Here is a 12488-nt window from a genome sequence, read left to right as displayed (position 1 = left end):
GCAAGTTCACATTATACATCACCTAGAAAGATAAATCAATAAAATGGGTCCACATTGGTTGGGCTAGCCTATTGGCTTAGGAAGCCTTATCACTCGCCAAGCTTCGAGAAATCAGACCTTATTATCTTATTACGATAGTTATAAATTTTGTCAACATATAATAAGACATAATGTGACACGATCTGGTCCATGGGGGCCGAAGGAGGCATTTATTAAAATTGAGTTACTATAATTATTACCTTGTAGTAACATTAGGCTATCATATACTGAAAAGGTCTAACATACTTGGTTCTAAAGTTCTAAGGTTTTATGATGTGTATCTTGTTTTGTTTTGTTTTTTATTGTTTTTTTACTCCATATTTTTGCCTTTATCTCCGTTTCAAATTTGCCGCCTTTGGCCCCCATGGAGCAGATCGTGTCACATAATAACATAAGAAAAAAAGGCTATGCAATCTATCCTCAGCAAAACAACATTACTTATTAATTATTTCCTTCTTAAACGAGTTCAATGCTCTGTCAAGAACAAGATGTCCACATGCTAACAGTAAATAAACGGGATACATGAATATATGTTGGCACTTATTGTATCACAAGAAAAGTCTCGAGAGGGGTTGTTAGTTGATTGTATATTGCCTCAATGAGGGTCTTTAGTGAGCCAATTCACAGCATAATGACACCTGTGCTGTCACCATACATACCATTTATATCTTCTTTTTACAACAAAACTTAAGTATAAGTGAGAATATTGATAAAATGAATTATGTATCTCATCTTTGAGAGTTCTGTGGGGATATCACATGATTGATACATAAATATCACACCTGTCCTGTGTAGGTAATCAAAGAAATAAAAAATGGGAGAAGGGGGAAAACTCCCAAATATCCCCCATGTGTAACACTGTGGGAAATCTCATAAATTGGATATCATGCACGGGACTAAAATTGTATGCATTCTGTATTTTCTTCAGGGGGAAAGGTCTTACATTTATAGAAACATTGTTACAAAAGTTTGTGTATAAAGTGAATAGCATTTGTATCAGTTCGCAGCATTACATGCATAATGAAAATAAACGCACACAAAAAAAACGATTTTTAGATGTGACGAAAAAATAATTAATTTACTCAGACAAGCAAAAAAAATTGAAAATAAATATGACAGGCCTTCTCCAATTTTAATTCATTGGTTATTGGTTGCAATTTGTTGAGTAAGAGGTTTCTTTTAGTTCTCCTTGGTATTGGGTTTTATAAGTGACCTTCAAAAATATCAACAAAAATGACAGCTTTTGTTGTGATGTACAATTCTGATGTATTTTTATGTCTGTCATACTATCTAGTATATTTAAATCAACAATTCATCTGGAAATAGCTGACATCTCGATCTAACTGACGTTGTTTGCCTCCGTCAAGAAGATACTAAGTTATAGCTATTTATTGTGCCTTTCACACCTACGGCATGAAAAGAAAGAAAAATCTTTGAAATGAAGTAATCAATTTAAGATGAGACTGAGATCTTGGCTATTGTCGTGAGCGAACAATACTAGTGTGAATTTGCCTGCGTAGTGTGATGTCGTTTTAGCACCGTTTGACACCAAAACTTTCCTTGAGGTGAAATAACGATGATGAAAACAGATAGAAACTGTTTTGTGCTCTCATCAATGCCTCCAGCTCCCTGTGGAGGACAAGGGCTTAGAAGCAGTTCATAATGGATGTTGTTGAACTTGATTTCAACAGACTTACACAATAATGTTCAAAATCTGAATATTTTATAAGTTTCAGTGCAAGATGGTACTTCTGTCCAATCTTTTTCAGTTTCAATCAGTTTCATCAGAAAATTTGCAGTCGTCTGCAATTATTAACTAAAGCGCTCTTGTAGAATATTAAAATATGAAGCTTTGTCATAACAACCCTTTCGACAGCTTCTTGACATATTCTAAAAAAACCTTTTTTTAAACCAATGATTATCTTCTAAGAACTTTTTTGATTGGTTACGGAGAGATTATGTAATGTATTGAGCCAATCAAAGACATGGTAAGAATATTCAGTAGGACTGAAGGGGATTAAGCTTATAACTGCTGGGAGACTGCATACAGATCACTTACACACAACAAATTCAACAAAATTACACGTAGGCTAAGACAAAGTTGCAAACATTTTCATAAACTAGATTCCTGAATCTATTACGACAGATGAAACATAGCCTTAGTCTTAAATGTTGCATCAGACAATCTATATGACCACATTATATGCTTTGATGTTTTATCACCATTATTTATTGATGCCTTATTTTCTCCCCGTAGGATATAAAAGACAGAATAAAACGGTTATATGGCTCGGCAGACAACGTTCATGTGATACCGAAAGACCGATCATTTGTGGCTTCTTGGGGATCCTACTATATCCTTAGAGCTGAATTAGAGGTAACTAAAGTTAAATGTTTTTTCTTCTTTCATCTTTTGAATGAAATTAGAAGATATTCTGTCAAAGGTACCACCTGCACACACAAGATGGAACAGATCTCTTCGCTCACCCAGTTGATTGTTGTTTGTTACTATTGTTGTTTGTTTGTTTGAAGGTGTGAGTAGGATTATTACTTTCCCATTTTCCAGGTATGTGTCCCAGGGCTTAAAATACACAGGGTTAATAGTGATTTACTTCCAAATATGGCAAAATAGTAAATATCAAGGGCTTCTTGTTCAATTTCTGGAACTGAATTTCTTTTAAATGAATTTTTGATAACTTAACTTGGCATATGTGAAAACTTGATTTGTCTTTAAAAAGATATTTGTTTTTGGTATTAAAATTGAGTAGTGTGCAAATGTAAAAATATCAAGGAATATTAACCGGGTATATAGGCACTGGAAAAAAAAGAGGCTTCTGGAGCTGAAGAGGAACCTAATAATAGTTTGGAAGATACAATTACAAGAGCCTGATGCCCATCATATATGTGTAGCACCAAAAAATTGTTGCAAGTTTCAGTACATATATACCCTTCTTGACTACCTTAATTTATTTTCTATGTTTTTTCCTTTTATTTATTGTCATTGAATATGTCTGAAGGTGTATTTTTAACTAAATGTGAAACCGTCACTTATGAATATCACAATTAAACAAATGAGAAATGTAATCGTTCAATTTAATCGTTCAATAAAGATTATTTGAGGCTTTTATGGGAGCTATTGACTAAGCGTACTCCAAAAGTCGTTGGGATTAAGTGGCTATTCTTTGACTACATCATTGTCTTAATCTCATGATCATTCTACTATGCATGTAGTTGCCTCGGGCTCATTTCACATTTCTTAATTATGCTGGCGATGTCTGCTTTATATATATATCAAATCTGCACTGTGATGAACAAGCTATCGCAACACTATCTTAAATGTTATTTCACCAATGTGTGATATCATCGTATAATATACAGTGTAAGAATTTCAAGTGAGAATCTCTGAATTGATATTCTGGTAATGGTTCTTATAGGCTGAATTGTGTGAATCGTACTAATTAAATTTGGGAGAAGCAAATGTTACTTATCCATTTTTGTGAAGAATCAAGCATTGGTTCATTGGTTGCTCATGGGACAAAATTTCCTCCCCTGAAGCACTGCCATTTTCCAAGATTGTATGCATAGGCAATTTTCAAAATCTTTGCCAGCTGTGAACATTGGCAGGGCATGTTTTATCTATTTTATTTGCATCCAATCCACAAATCAAATTTTTTATAATAAAGTCTGCTGCTTCTACAGTAAGCCAAACATATTAAGAAACAGTGCTGTAGCAGATGGCATCTGGATTAAGCATGATCATTTATGAGGATTTGATGTAATCATAATTAATTCTAATTAATCAATTATCAGATAGGATCGTTCAGAATTTGGACAATAATAGCAATAGAGTATGCAGAGGTTTAACCAGCCTGGTATTTGTGATGTGGGCTATTTGAGATCTATGAGCTTGTTGGAGGAGGGAGAAGCAGGGTCCAAAAAGGGCTGATTCACATAAAAAAACAAGATCTGGAGGGGGCAATCGGACCTTCATCCCCACCTTATTCCTCTGCTTGTTAGGTCACTGAAAATGGAATTAAAGATAGTGAAAAGTTGAACTTCATCACTGAAAATGGAATTAAAGATAGTGAAAAGTTGAACTTCATTTTTAATGATTCATCGGTAGATTTGGTAATTGAAATCAAACATGATTTTGGCAGTCAATATTTGTTTCACATTTGCTACATTTGGATAGGTGGTGGATTTTAATTATATATCTATTATATTATACATAACGTGTCTTTATAAATAGGAACAAACTAAAATATTTCAGTCCCATTAGCAGAATAAGCTTAGATTGATAATTTTATTTATAAAAAAAGTGCTAAAAGCAGTGGTCTCAAGACAATTTCACATCAAACATAAGTATACAGGTTCCATCTCAATGTGCTTTTATAACATTTGAAATCAATGAATACAGAATAGAATTTTCTAGTGCATTTCAATGATGAAATTTGATCTAACTTGCTAAGTTACTATGGTAGAAAAGACACAAACTAATGACTATATTTTTTTCTTGAAATGGGAATTCATTTCATTTGCTGCTGATACTACCATAATTATGTACCTTGCTTCAATTCACTCATGATCATTCTTTGAACCTCCCAACAGATCAGTTTCAAATTTCCAACATTTTCGGATTTATGATGATTTTGGCAGATGAGGAAGATTCGGATATGGTATAGAACTAGATTAGTTTATAGAATCAATTTCACCAATTGGTTTGTTTCTGAAAACTATTATAGTTACGTAATGCACTCATGATCATTTTTGAACCTCCCAAAAGATCAGTTTCAAATTTCCAACATTTTCCGGATTTATGATGATTTTGGCAGATGAGGAAGATTCGGATATGGTATAGAACTAGATTAGTAAATAGAATTGATTTCACCAATTGGTTTGTTTCTGAAAAAAAAATATTATAGTTAAACTTGTTGCATTTGAAGTGGAGGAGCAAATATTTGGTAGCATCTGGATAAAATTGGGCTATTCCATTTAAAATCCACACAACCCCTGTGGAAGATTTAACTTAAGTCTTCCACAGAAGGAGTATATGTTCTGAATAGACAATTGGGTAACTTCCATTTGAAATACTCACTCCAGCTGTGGAAGATATAGGTAAAGCCATTACACAGGAGGAGTATGGGTTTCAAAATGATTAACTCTGAGAAATTGCATTTGAAAATCATACTCCCCCCATGGAAGATATTTCCAAAATCTTCCACAGGGGTAGTGTGGAATTCAACTGGAATAGCCAACGTGATAGGGAGAGAAGCAGGTGGATGTGTACACTACAAAAACAAGCATGTAACAAGATGAGCACTCGCCTCAGGTAATACAAGCTCTTTGTGAAGACAAAATGTGATATCAGTTAATCAGATCACGGCCACTGGATTAAGGCTAAATTATACCTGCAAGGGATTGGATGGATACTCATCAATCTCATGGTAGCAGTTCTTTTTTTTTCCTTTCCTATTTTAATTTGTCTTTTTTGTATATGGATATTTTAATTATTTATTATACTTGCAAAGGTCACTTGATAAGGTACAGATAATTGACTGAGTGAGTAGTTAACCTATTTATTACAAAGTAATGAATATATAGACAATATAGTATGACAAAAGATGCTTATTAATATTAGACACACCAGCGGTTAACCTGTGCAGGCACCAAGCATGCATCAAGTCTTTTGAATATAATAAATAAGCCCAGTGAATAGATTCATCAGGTTTGTACTTCAAATCAATTGGCAATTTTTGCTTGACAAAACCAGTAATTTTTTACTTACTAATATTTCGTCCATCTCATCGGAGGACTTCATCAGATCTGATAGTCTAGAGAAGTATGGGAAGCGATGGAGATCAGAAAGAGGAGGACAAAGATCATGAATAGAGAGGAAGTCATTTATTTCCCAAGTCACGTAAATGACCCACTTTTAAAGACTGGAAAAGAAGCTATACACAACCGGAAGCCAGTTTACCGGGAAAGTGGATCAGATGCTCAGATCTGATGAAGTCCTCTGATGAGATGGGCGAAATATTTGCAAGTAAAAAATTACTGGGTTGTCAAGGAAAAATTACCAATTGATAAATAACATATATAAATGATATTGCCCTATGGTGTTTAGCTGGGTGGATGACGTAGGTAGATCAGATCAAGGATCTTACAGTCATTGCAGTCAATATCATATAAAGTTGTACTTGTTAGGTTTCTCTTCATTTGCTAAATCCCCTGAATGTGACACTGCTTCATAGGTGTGAGTTTCAGTAGTGGGTTATTGACCTGTAATTGTAACCTGTTACATCACTACAAATTATACATGGCTTATTGACAGAACTGTAAAACGTTGGTCCCTCAATGTAATATTAACCTGTTGATTTGTGTAAAATGGAATGAAATACATGTTTGTGACATTTTAAATTCTTCCTAAAAAGGAGCAAATTTTTGAGCATATAACAAGTGTATCATACATTGTACGCGATCGTCTGCAAATTTTACAACAGGGTATCCTAAGTGCTCATGGCACATATTTATGATCACAAAGCGTTCCAGAACTCGGAAGATTTGTGATACCAAGTATAAGAATCCAAAGCCAATTTCATTGATTGGCTGATTTTAAAGTAATTAATCCATTTACGATTTGTGTGCCATTTACGATTTGTGTGGCACTTACGATTTGTGTGGCACTTAATGTATGTATATAGGATGTTTGTATCATCTTGTTACAAAAAGTCTTAATCAATTCAAAGCCCAAAAACTGGTGTCCCCATTTTATTTGCGTTAATGTTATTTAATGTAAGTACTTCAGCGCAAATTTCTTTAAAAGAATTTGATAGCGGTTGGTAGAGTAGGATTGACCTGACATATTAAACACCTGTGCCCTCCCAGGGAATAACCATGTATCTGCAAGTAATATACAAAGCAAATAGAGCTTTTAACCATGGAAGGGCAGCCCTAGTGATGTGGTTCAAAGGCTTTGTTTTTCCACGAACATAGGAAGACGAAATCTAGGCCGTCTTGACTCTTGAAATTCTTGTTTTTAAATGATGCAACAAGTTGGCTCTCTTGTAAATCCCACATGTTTTATAAGATACGACAAATCGTATCGATTTGGTGTAACCTGTCGCATTTAAATCACATAATACCGTTCTGATTTACAAATGGGTATTGCGCTATATTTACGTTGATAAAACACAACCAGCGATTTCAAATTTATTTAACGAAATTAGATGAGGAGCCTGCCTTTCAGGCAAACTATTTTGTTTGTTTTATGAAAGAAGTATCTTTATTATTTTTATCATTTTTGTTGCAAGCCATAAATGTATTTGTGATCGATTTCACACCTAAAAGAGAAATCTGAAGCAACACGAGGTTACTTTGTTGTTTTTGAGCAATATTGATTTATTTGTGAGACCTCGCTGAAAGGTTTTCACTTACAAAGCTGTTAATGGCTTCACATCTATCCAGCTTATGTCAAATTGTGAATTTGTCAAATTGTCTCTAATGTGTGATGTAATTGCTACTACTGCTGCTGTTATAGAGGTACAATTTGTCATTTTTAAGGTGGATATTGAAAGTGTACAGAAAGAAGAGAATGCAGTTTTATGTAAAAACAAATAAAGCCTGGCATCTTCCCAGCCACTGGCAAGTTGCAATGTTTCTAAACTCGCTAACTTGTTTTTGGTTCAAATTGATTGCCGCACAGATTGTATAACATAACAATAAGTAGGGCATAAATAATGCTGTTAATAAATTGTTATAATCTTAATCGTACTTGACAACAATACGCAGGTGAAAATAACTTCTAAAGCAGCATCCTTATCAGAGTTTGTTATCTATGAATAAATGGGCCAGAATCAATCAAACCTGTTTCTTCTATGATTACATTTATCTTGATTGATATAACTCTCCACGCCTTAGGTGTTCAGGTGATGATTATGAGATTATTCATGAACATGTTTTCGTAAATTGAGGGGGAAACAGGTGCTTTTGGGTTGTCAAAATATATGATATCACATTCATGGCATCTCGTGTTGAAGAACTTTACAGGAAAGGTAATTTTTTTAAAGCAATATTGTCTAAATTACATGCCGATAGGTCTCTGTCTGTAACTTGATCCAGTAATCCGAACACTGAGGCAAGAGAAACTCACAGAAAGATACATGAAATGAGAAGAAAGGAAGAAATGAAGAGAGAAAAGGGAAGAGAGGAAGAGGAAAATTTGAGAAAGAAAGGAAGAGAAAAGAAGGGACAAAGGGAATAGGTGAAGAGAGAAAAGAAAGGATGAGAAAAGAAAGGAAGGAAGAAATTAAAGGAAGAAATGAAAATAGAGGAAAGAAAGAGGAAGAAAGGATGAGAGAAAGAGAAGATATTTACTCAATGAAATGGCCATGGTTAATTATGTTTAAGTTAAGGGCCGTAGCAAGGTTGAAAAATGTGGGGGCGGTCATCACAAATGTGAGGTAGCCAAAATGCAAATATATGCCCAAATTTAGATAAAGATATAAAGAAAAATAAAACAAATTTCTCAAAAAGTTATTCCCAATTACTTGACAGACAATCAAGTAAGCAAACAATTTATGTTCTGCACAAATGGAGTTTTGAATCGACTTCAAAACAAGCCTTGAAATAAGCGGACTATAACCAGGAGCAATTTGTTTTTGAACATTGCTCCTGGTTCACTGGGATTTTACAAGAACCAGGAGCAATTTCTGAAGAAATGGGAGCAATTTTCAAATAGTAAATAATTTTACTGCATATACCAGTACTACTGCATCAAATTCAAAACTAGAACCAAACCAGGAGCAATTTGTTTTAGAAAATTGCTCCTAGTTCATGTGAATTTTACAAGGACCAGGAGCAATTGGTGGCTTTACGAGAGCAAATTTGCTCCTGGCGCCTGCTTATTTCAAGGCTTGCTTCAAAATGTCCCTTGAATCAAAGTATGGCTAGAATACTTTGCTTGAATGAATACATTTGATATTACTATGCACTAATTATGGCCTTTCTCATTCATCTGACATTTTTAGGCAAACTATTTTGTTTGTTTTATGCAACAAAGATTGATCAAAGTGGTTTTTTTTGTCTAATACTTGTAGTGTTATCTGACAAATCACAAATTTCGCAGTTCCTACTAAAATGTCATTTTTTTATAGCAAATCAACCGCTTGTGTAAAGGTATCCAATATGATACTGGTTGGTTAACTTATTGTACTATTTGTCAATTCCAGTTAGAAACTATATGTTGTAACTATGACGGCTTGTTGGGTTTTTATCTGACAAATCGCAGACAAATTTCACATTTCATACCGTATTATCAATTTTTTTACAGCAAATCAACCGCTTGTGCAATTGTATCTTCCGCTTGATACACATACGCACCCGACACCGATTTCATCAATAAATTCTCTGTTTGACAGTAGACAGGGTTACAGCAGTCATACCCTATCACTTGGATCTAAAGCATGCTCATTCAAAAGGACACAGTTCTTAATCCCAATATGCATGTACATTTAACTAATGACAATTTGGGTACAAAAACTCATACTCTGCAACTTGAGGTCAAATTTGGAGATTTGGGATTGTTAAATAAGGGTTATTGAACTATGCCTCTGAAGTGAGCTTGTTTTAGCTCATCATAGTGTGTGTAGAGATAAGATGAACATGATGAGACAAGAATTCAAGTAAATGTGTTTGGATATGAAGAAAATTTAATGAATGTGATGGTACTTAAACATTAACTTCAAATGAAAAAGAAGAGGATCTTGATTTGAGAAAAAAACAAATAGTCAAAAATCCTAGCTGCATCTTATAGATGAAATTTGCCATGTAATTGAAATAATGGACTTAAACTCAACAAATATGTATTTAATCCTATTTTAAGCCATATCTGCTGGAGCATATGATAAACAGGATGAGACATTAATTCAAGATGTGCTCGGATGGAAAAAATTGAACCAATGTGATGGTTAACTAAAGATTGGAAAAAAGGATCTTCATTAAAAAATACAAAGAAAAAAGCATGAAATTTGTTATTCAAACTACATTTGTAATTCAGTACATTTTGACTCTTGTTTTGTGAGTGATGGTAAAAATGGGCTAAACCTCACAGCAAATATACATTAATCATATTTTAACCTATATCTGCTGGAGCGCAAGATCTGAAGTTGAGTCTAGAGAGCATGATTGGAATTCTTTCTAATATTTACTGCAAGACCCTCGTGTTTTGGTTTATTTACAATGCTGCTGTTATTCTGAAGGGGAAAAAATCGTAATATTTCAGTAAGATGACAGCACAGACCAGCCTCTGAAATATTTCTGTAACTGATGCAAGCTGAATTATTGAGTAGGAATATGTTAAAACTGTATGGTAGCGCATAGCTTTTTTGTTGAATGGTTCTGAGATCACTTTGGATTAAATAGGAACAAGTTGGATGATAAACGATTGCAAAGAAATGCATTTGATCAGTTTAAAGCAAGGCTTGCTTTCGATGCTCCAGAGAAATATTATGGAAAGCTATCTTGTGCATTATTACATCACTGAACCAGGAGTGCACTATTACATTCATTATCTGTTCATGTAGGAAGAACATTAATTCAATATTATCATTGCTGTGCAGCTCATTCATTAGTTTTAGATCTGTCTCTACTGAATACATGCAATTGATATTTCTTGCTTCTCGCACCAGGGGAACATCGCAGAGTACGGCAACATGAAAAGTCCATTTAGGGTTGTAGCGATGTAAAATGTATTCGATTACAGTACTTCACAGTGGAAAAAAAAAGTAATCAATTTGCTGCTCCCTGGAAAGTTGACGGGATTGTCACAGAGTAGGAATTGAAACTTGAAAGAGTGTGAGGTTATTCAACATGCTCAACGAAATGTTAAAGAAAAATAGTTATATAATTAATTTTTGTGGCTCTCATCCTCTCCCGTCTCAATTTCTGGGATTGGTTAGATTTGTAATAGATTTTTTAAAAGATTGTAAGACTTTGAAATGCTTTAGGAAAACTTAATACAGATAAGTTTATTCGAGAACGAGGATCACTTTCAAGTCTTTTGTGGTACTTTGGGGGGTTATCCCCAGAATCTCACATTAAAAAAAACCTCAAGCACTTTGAAAGAAACCAACAACTACTAACAATGCTAATTTTACATTGAAAAAAACCCTTCAAAAACACCTCCCCTTTCATCAATTCATGAAAATCCACTGGACGAGAACCAAAAAAAAAGAAGTAATTTTATGTAGCCTTATCACATTGAGAACAATAAGAAATGTGTAGTTAATTATGATAAATATCTCTGCAGAAAATGGCTCCAATTAATAAACATGGCTCCAATGAAACACATCAGAGCTAGGCAATCTCCATACTTACTGATATTATTGGCTTTAAAGGCAAATAGTGGACCTTGAGTGGATGTAATGTAATGAATATTAATTATTTAGCTCACATGCATATTTAATTAGGAAAATGTGGAGCACGGTCCCTTCGTACGTTTGCAATGCGCGAGATCCAGGTCATGCTAAGGTGATCCAATTAGCCAATGAGTACCCCTCCCCCACTTCAATAATTTACGCAGTACACATGCTACATCGACAAAAAAGTGCATAAGAACTCAAAGAAAAAGGGTGTAATTAGATTTTATTCTCCTTTTATTTGATACAAGCATTCTTACAATCCCATTTACAAAAGGTATGCCACTTTTGGATCTGAATTCAAATGAAAGCTTTACCTCCTGTCTCATCTCCAAGCCGATGTTGGATTTCGCAGGGGCAGAGTCGAATCGTGTGCGCTAACCTAATTCCATGCAGGCAATTTCCGTATGCTGGCGATGCAACCGGGTAAACACTTATTCGAATCTGCCACTGCGAAATCTAACATGGCGTTACTTTGAACTTGCAACGAGACACACTATAGAGCAAAAATTTACACTTATCATGAACTGAAGTAGGCATTGTTTAACATGACTGAACGAAGAACTCGAATGGAGTCACAAGCACGTATATCAAAAGCGTTAACCTGTTACGTAGCTTATGCATTATTAATTTGTCTAAGATTAGAAAATCAAGGTTATCTATGGTGGGAGCGTCACACACAGAATGTTAACAAGGAATTCAATGATAGTTGGTGGTAGCCACACGAGAGAGGTGAGCCGCATTGATACCCATCAACGGGGTACTCCACTGCATTGCATCTAAGATTGGACCTCTTCCCACATTCACGTCCTGTCGTATCCGGTTCTCCTTGTTGTGTTATAGCTGCATTACACTTCGCAACAGCGCCTGAGACCTGGGCCTGAGAGCACTTGGTGGATATAAGTTGCGCATTATAAATCCCTACATTTATCTATACGTGTGTGTACGATGATAATGCACTGTGCGGTGATTGCATAAAAGCAGTGTCCGTCTAGAATGACTTCTACTGTGTGACCTGTGTAATGTAACACTTAA

General features: G+C 34.7%; 1 protein-coding gene across 2 annotated transcripts in view; it reads left to right on the top strand.

The window, feature by feature from the left end:
• LOC140148866 (uncharacterized) overlaps positions 1-12488 on the top strand; it is a 180775-nt gene that overhangs the window by 73968 nt on the left and 94319 nt on the right. For both annotated transcript variants that reach the window (XM_072170952.1, XM_072170953.1), the window contains exon 7: positions 2297-2416. In XM_072170952.1, the coding sequence (XP_072027053.1) occupies positions 2297-2416 (120 nt within the window). The remainder of the gene's footprint in view (positions 1-2296; positions 2417-12488) is intronic.

Source organism: Amphiura filiformis, chromosome 3 (genome assembly GCF_039555335.1).
Source record: "Amphiura filiformis chromosome 3, Afil_fr2py, whole genome shotgun sequence".
NCBI lineage: Eukaryota > Metazoa > Echinodermata > Ophiuroidea > Amphilepidida > Amphiuridae > Amphiura > Amphiura filiformis.
Note: the sequence above shows the minus strand (reverse complement) of the source record. Positions and strands in the feature narration are given on the sequence as shown.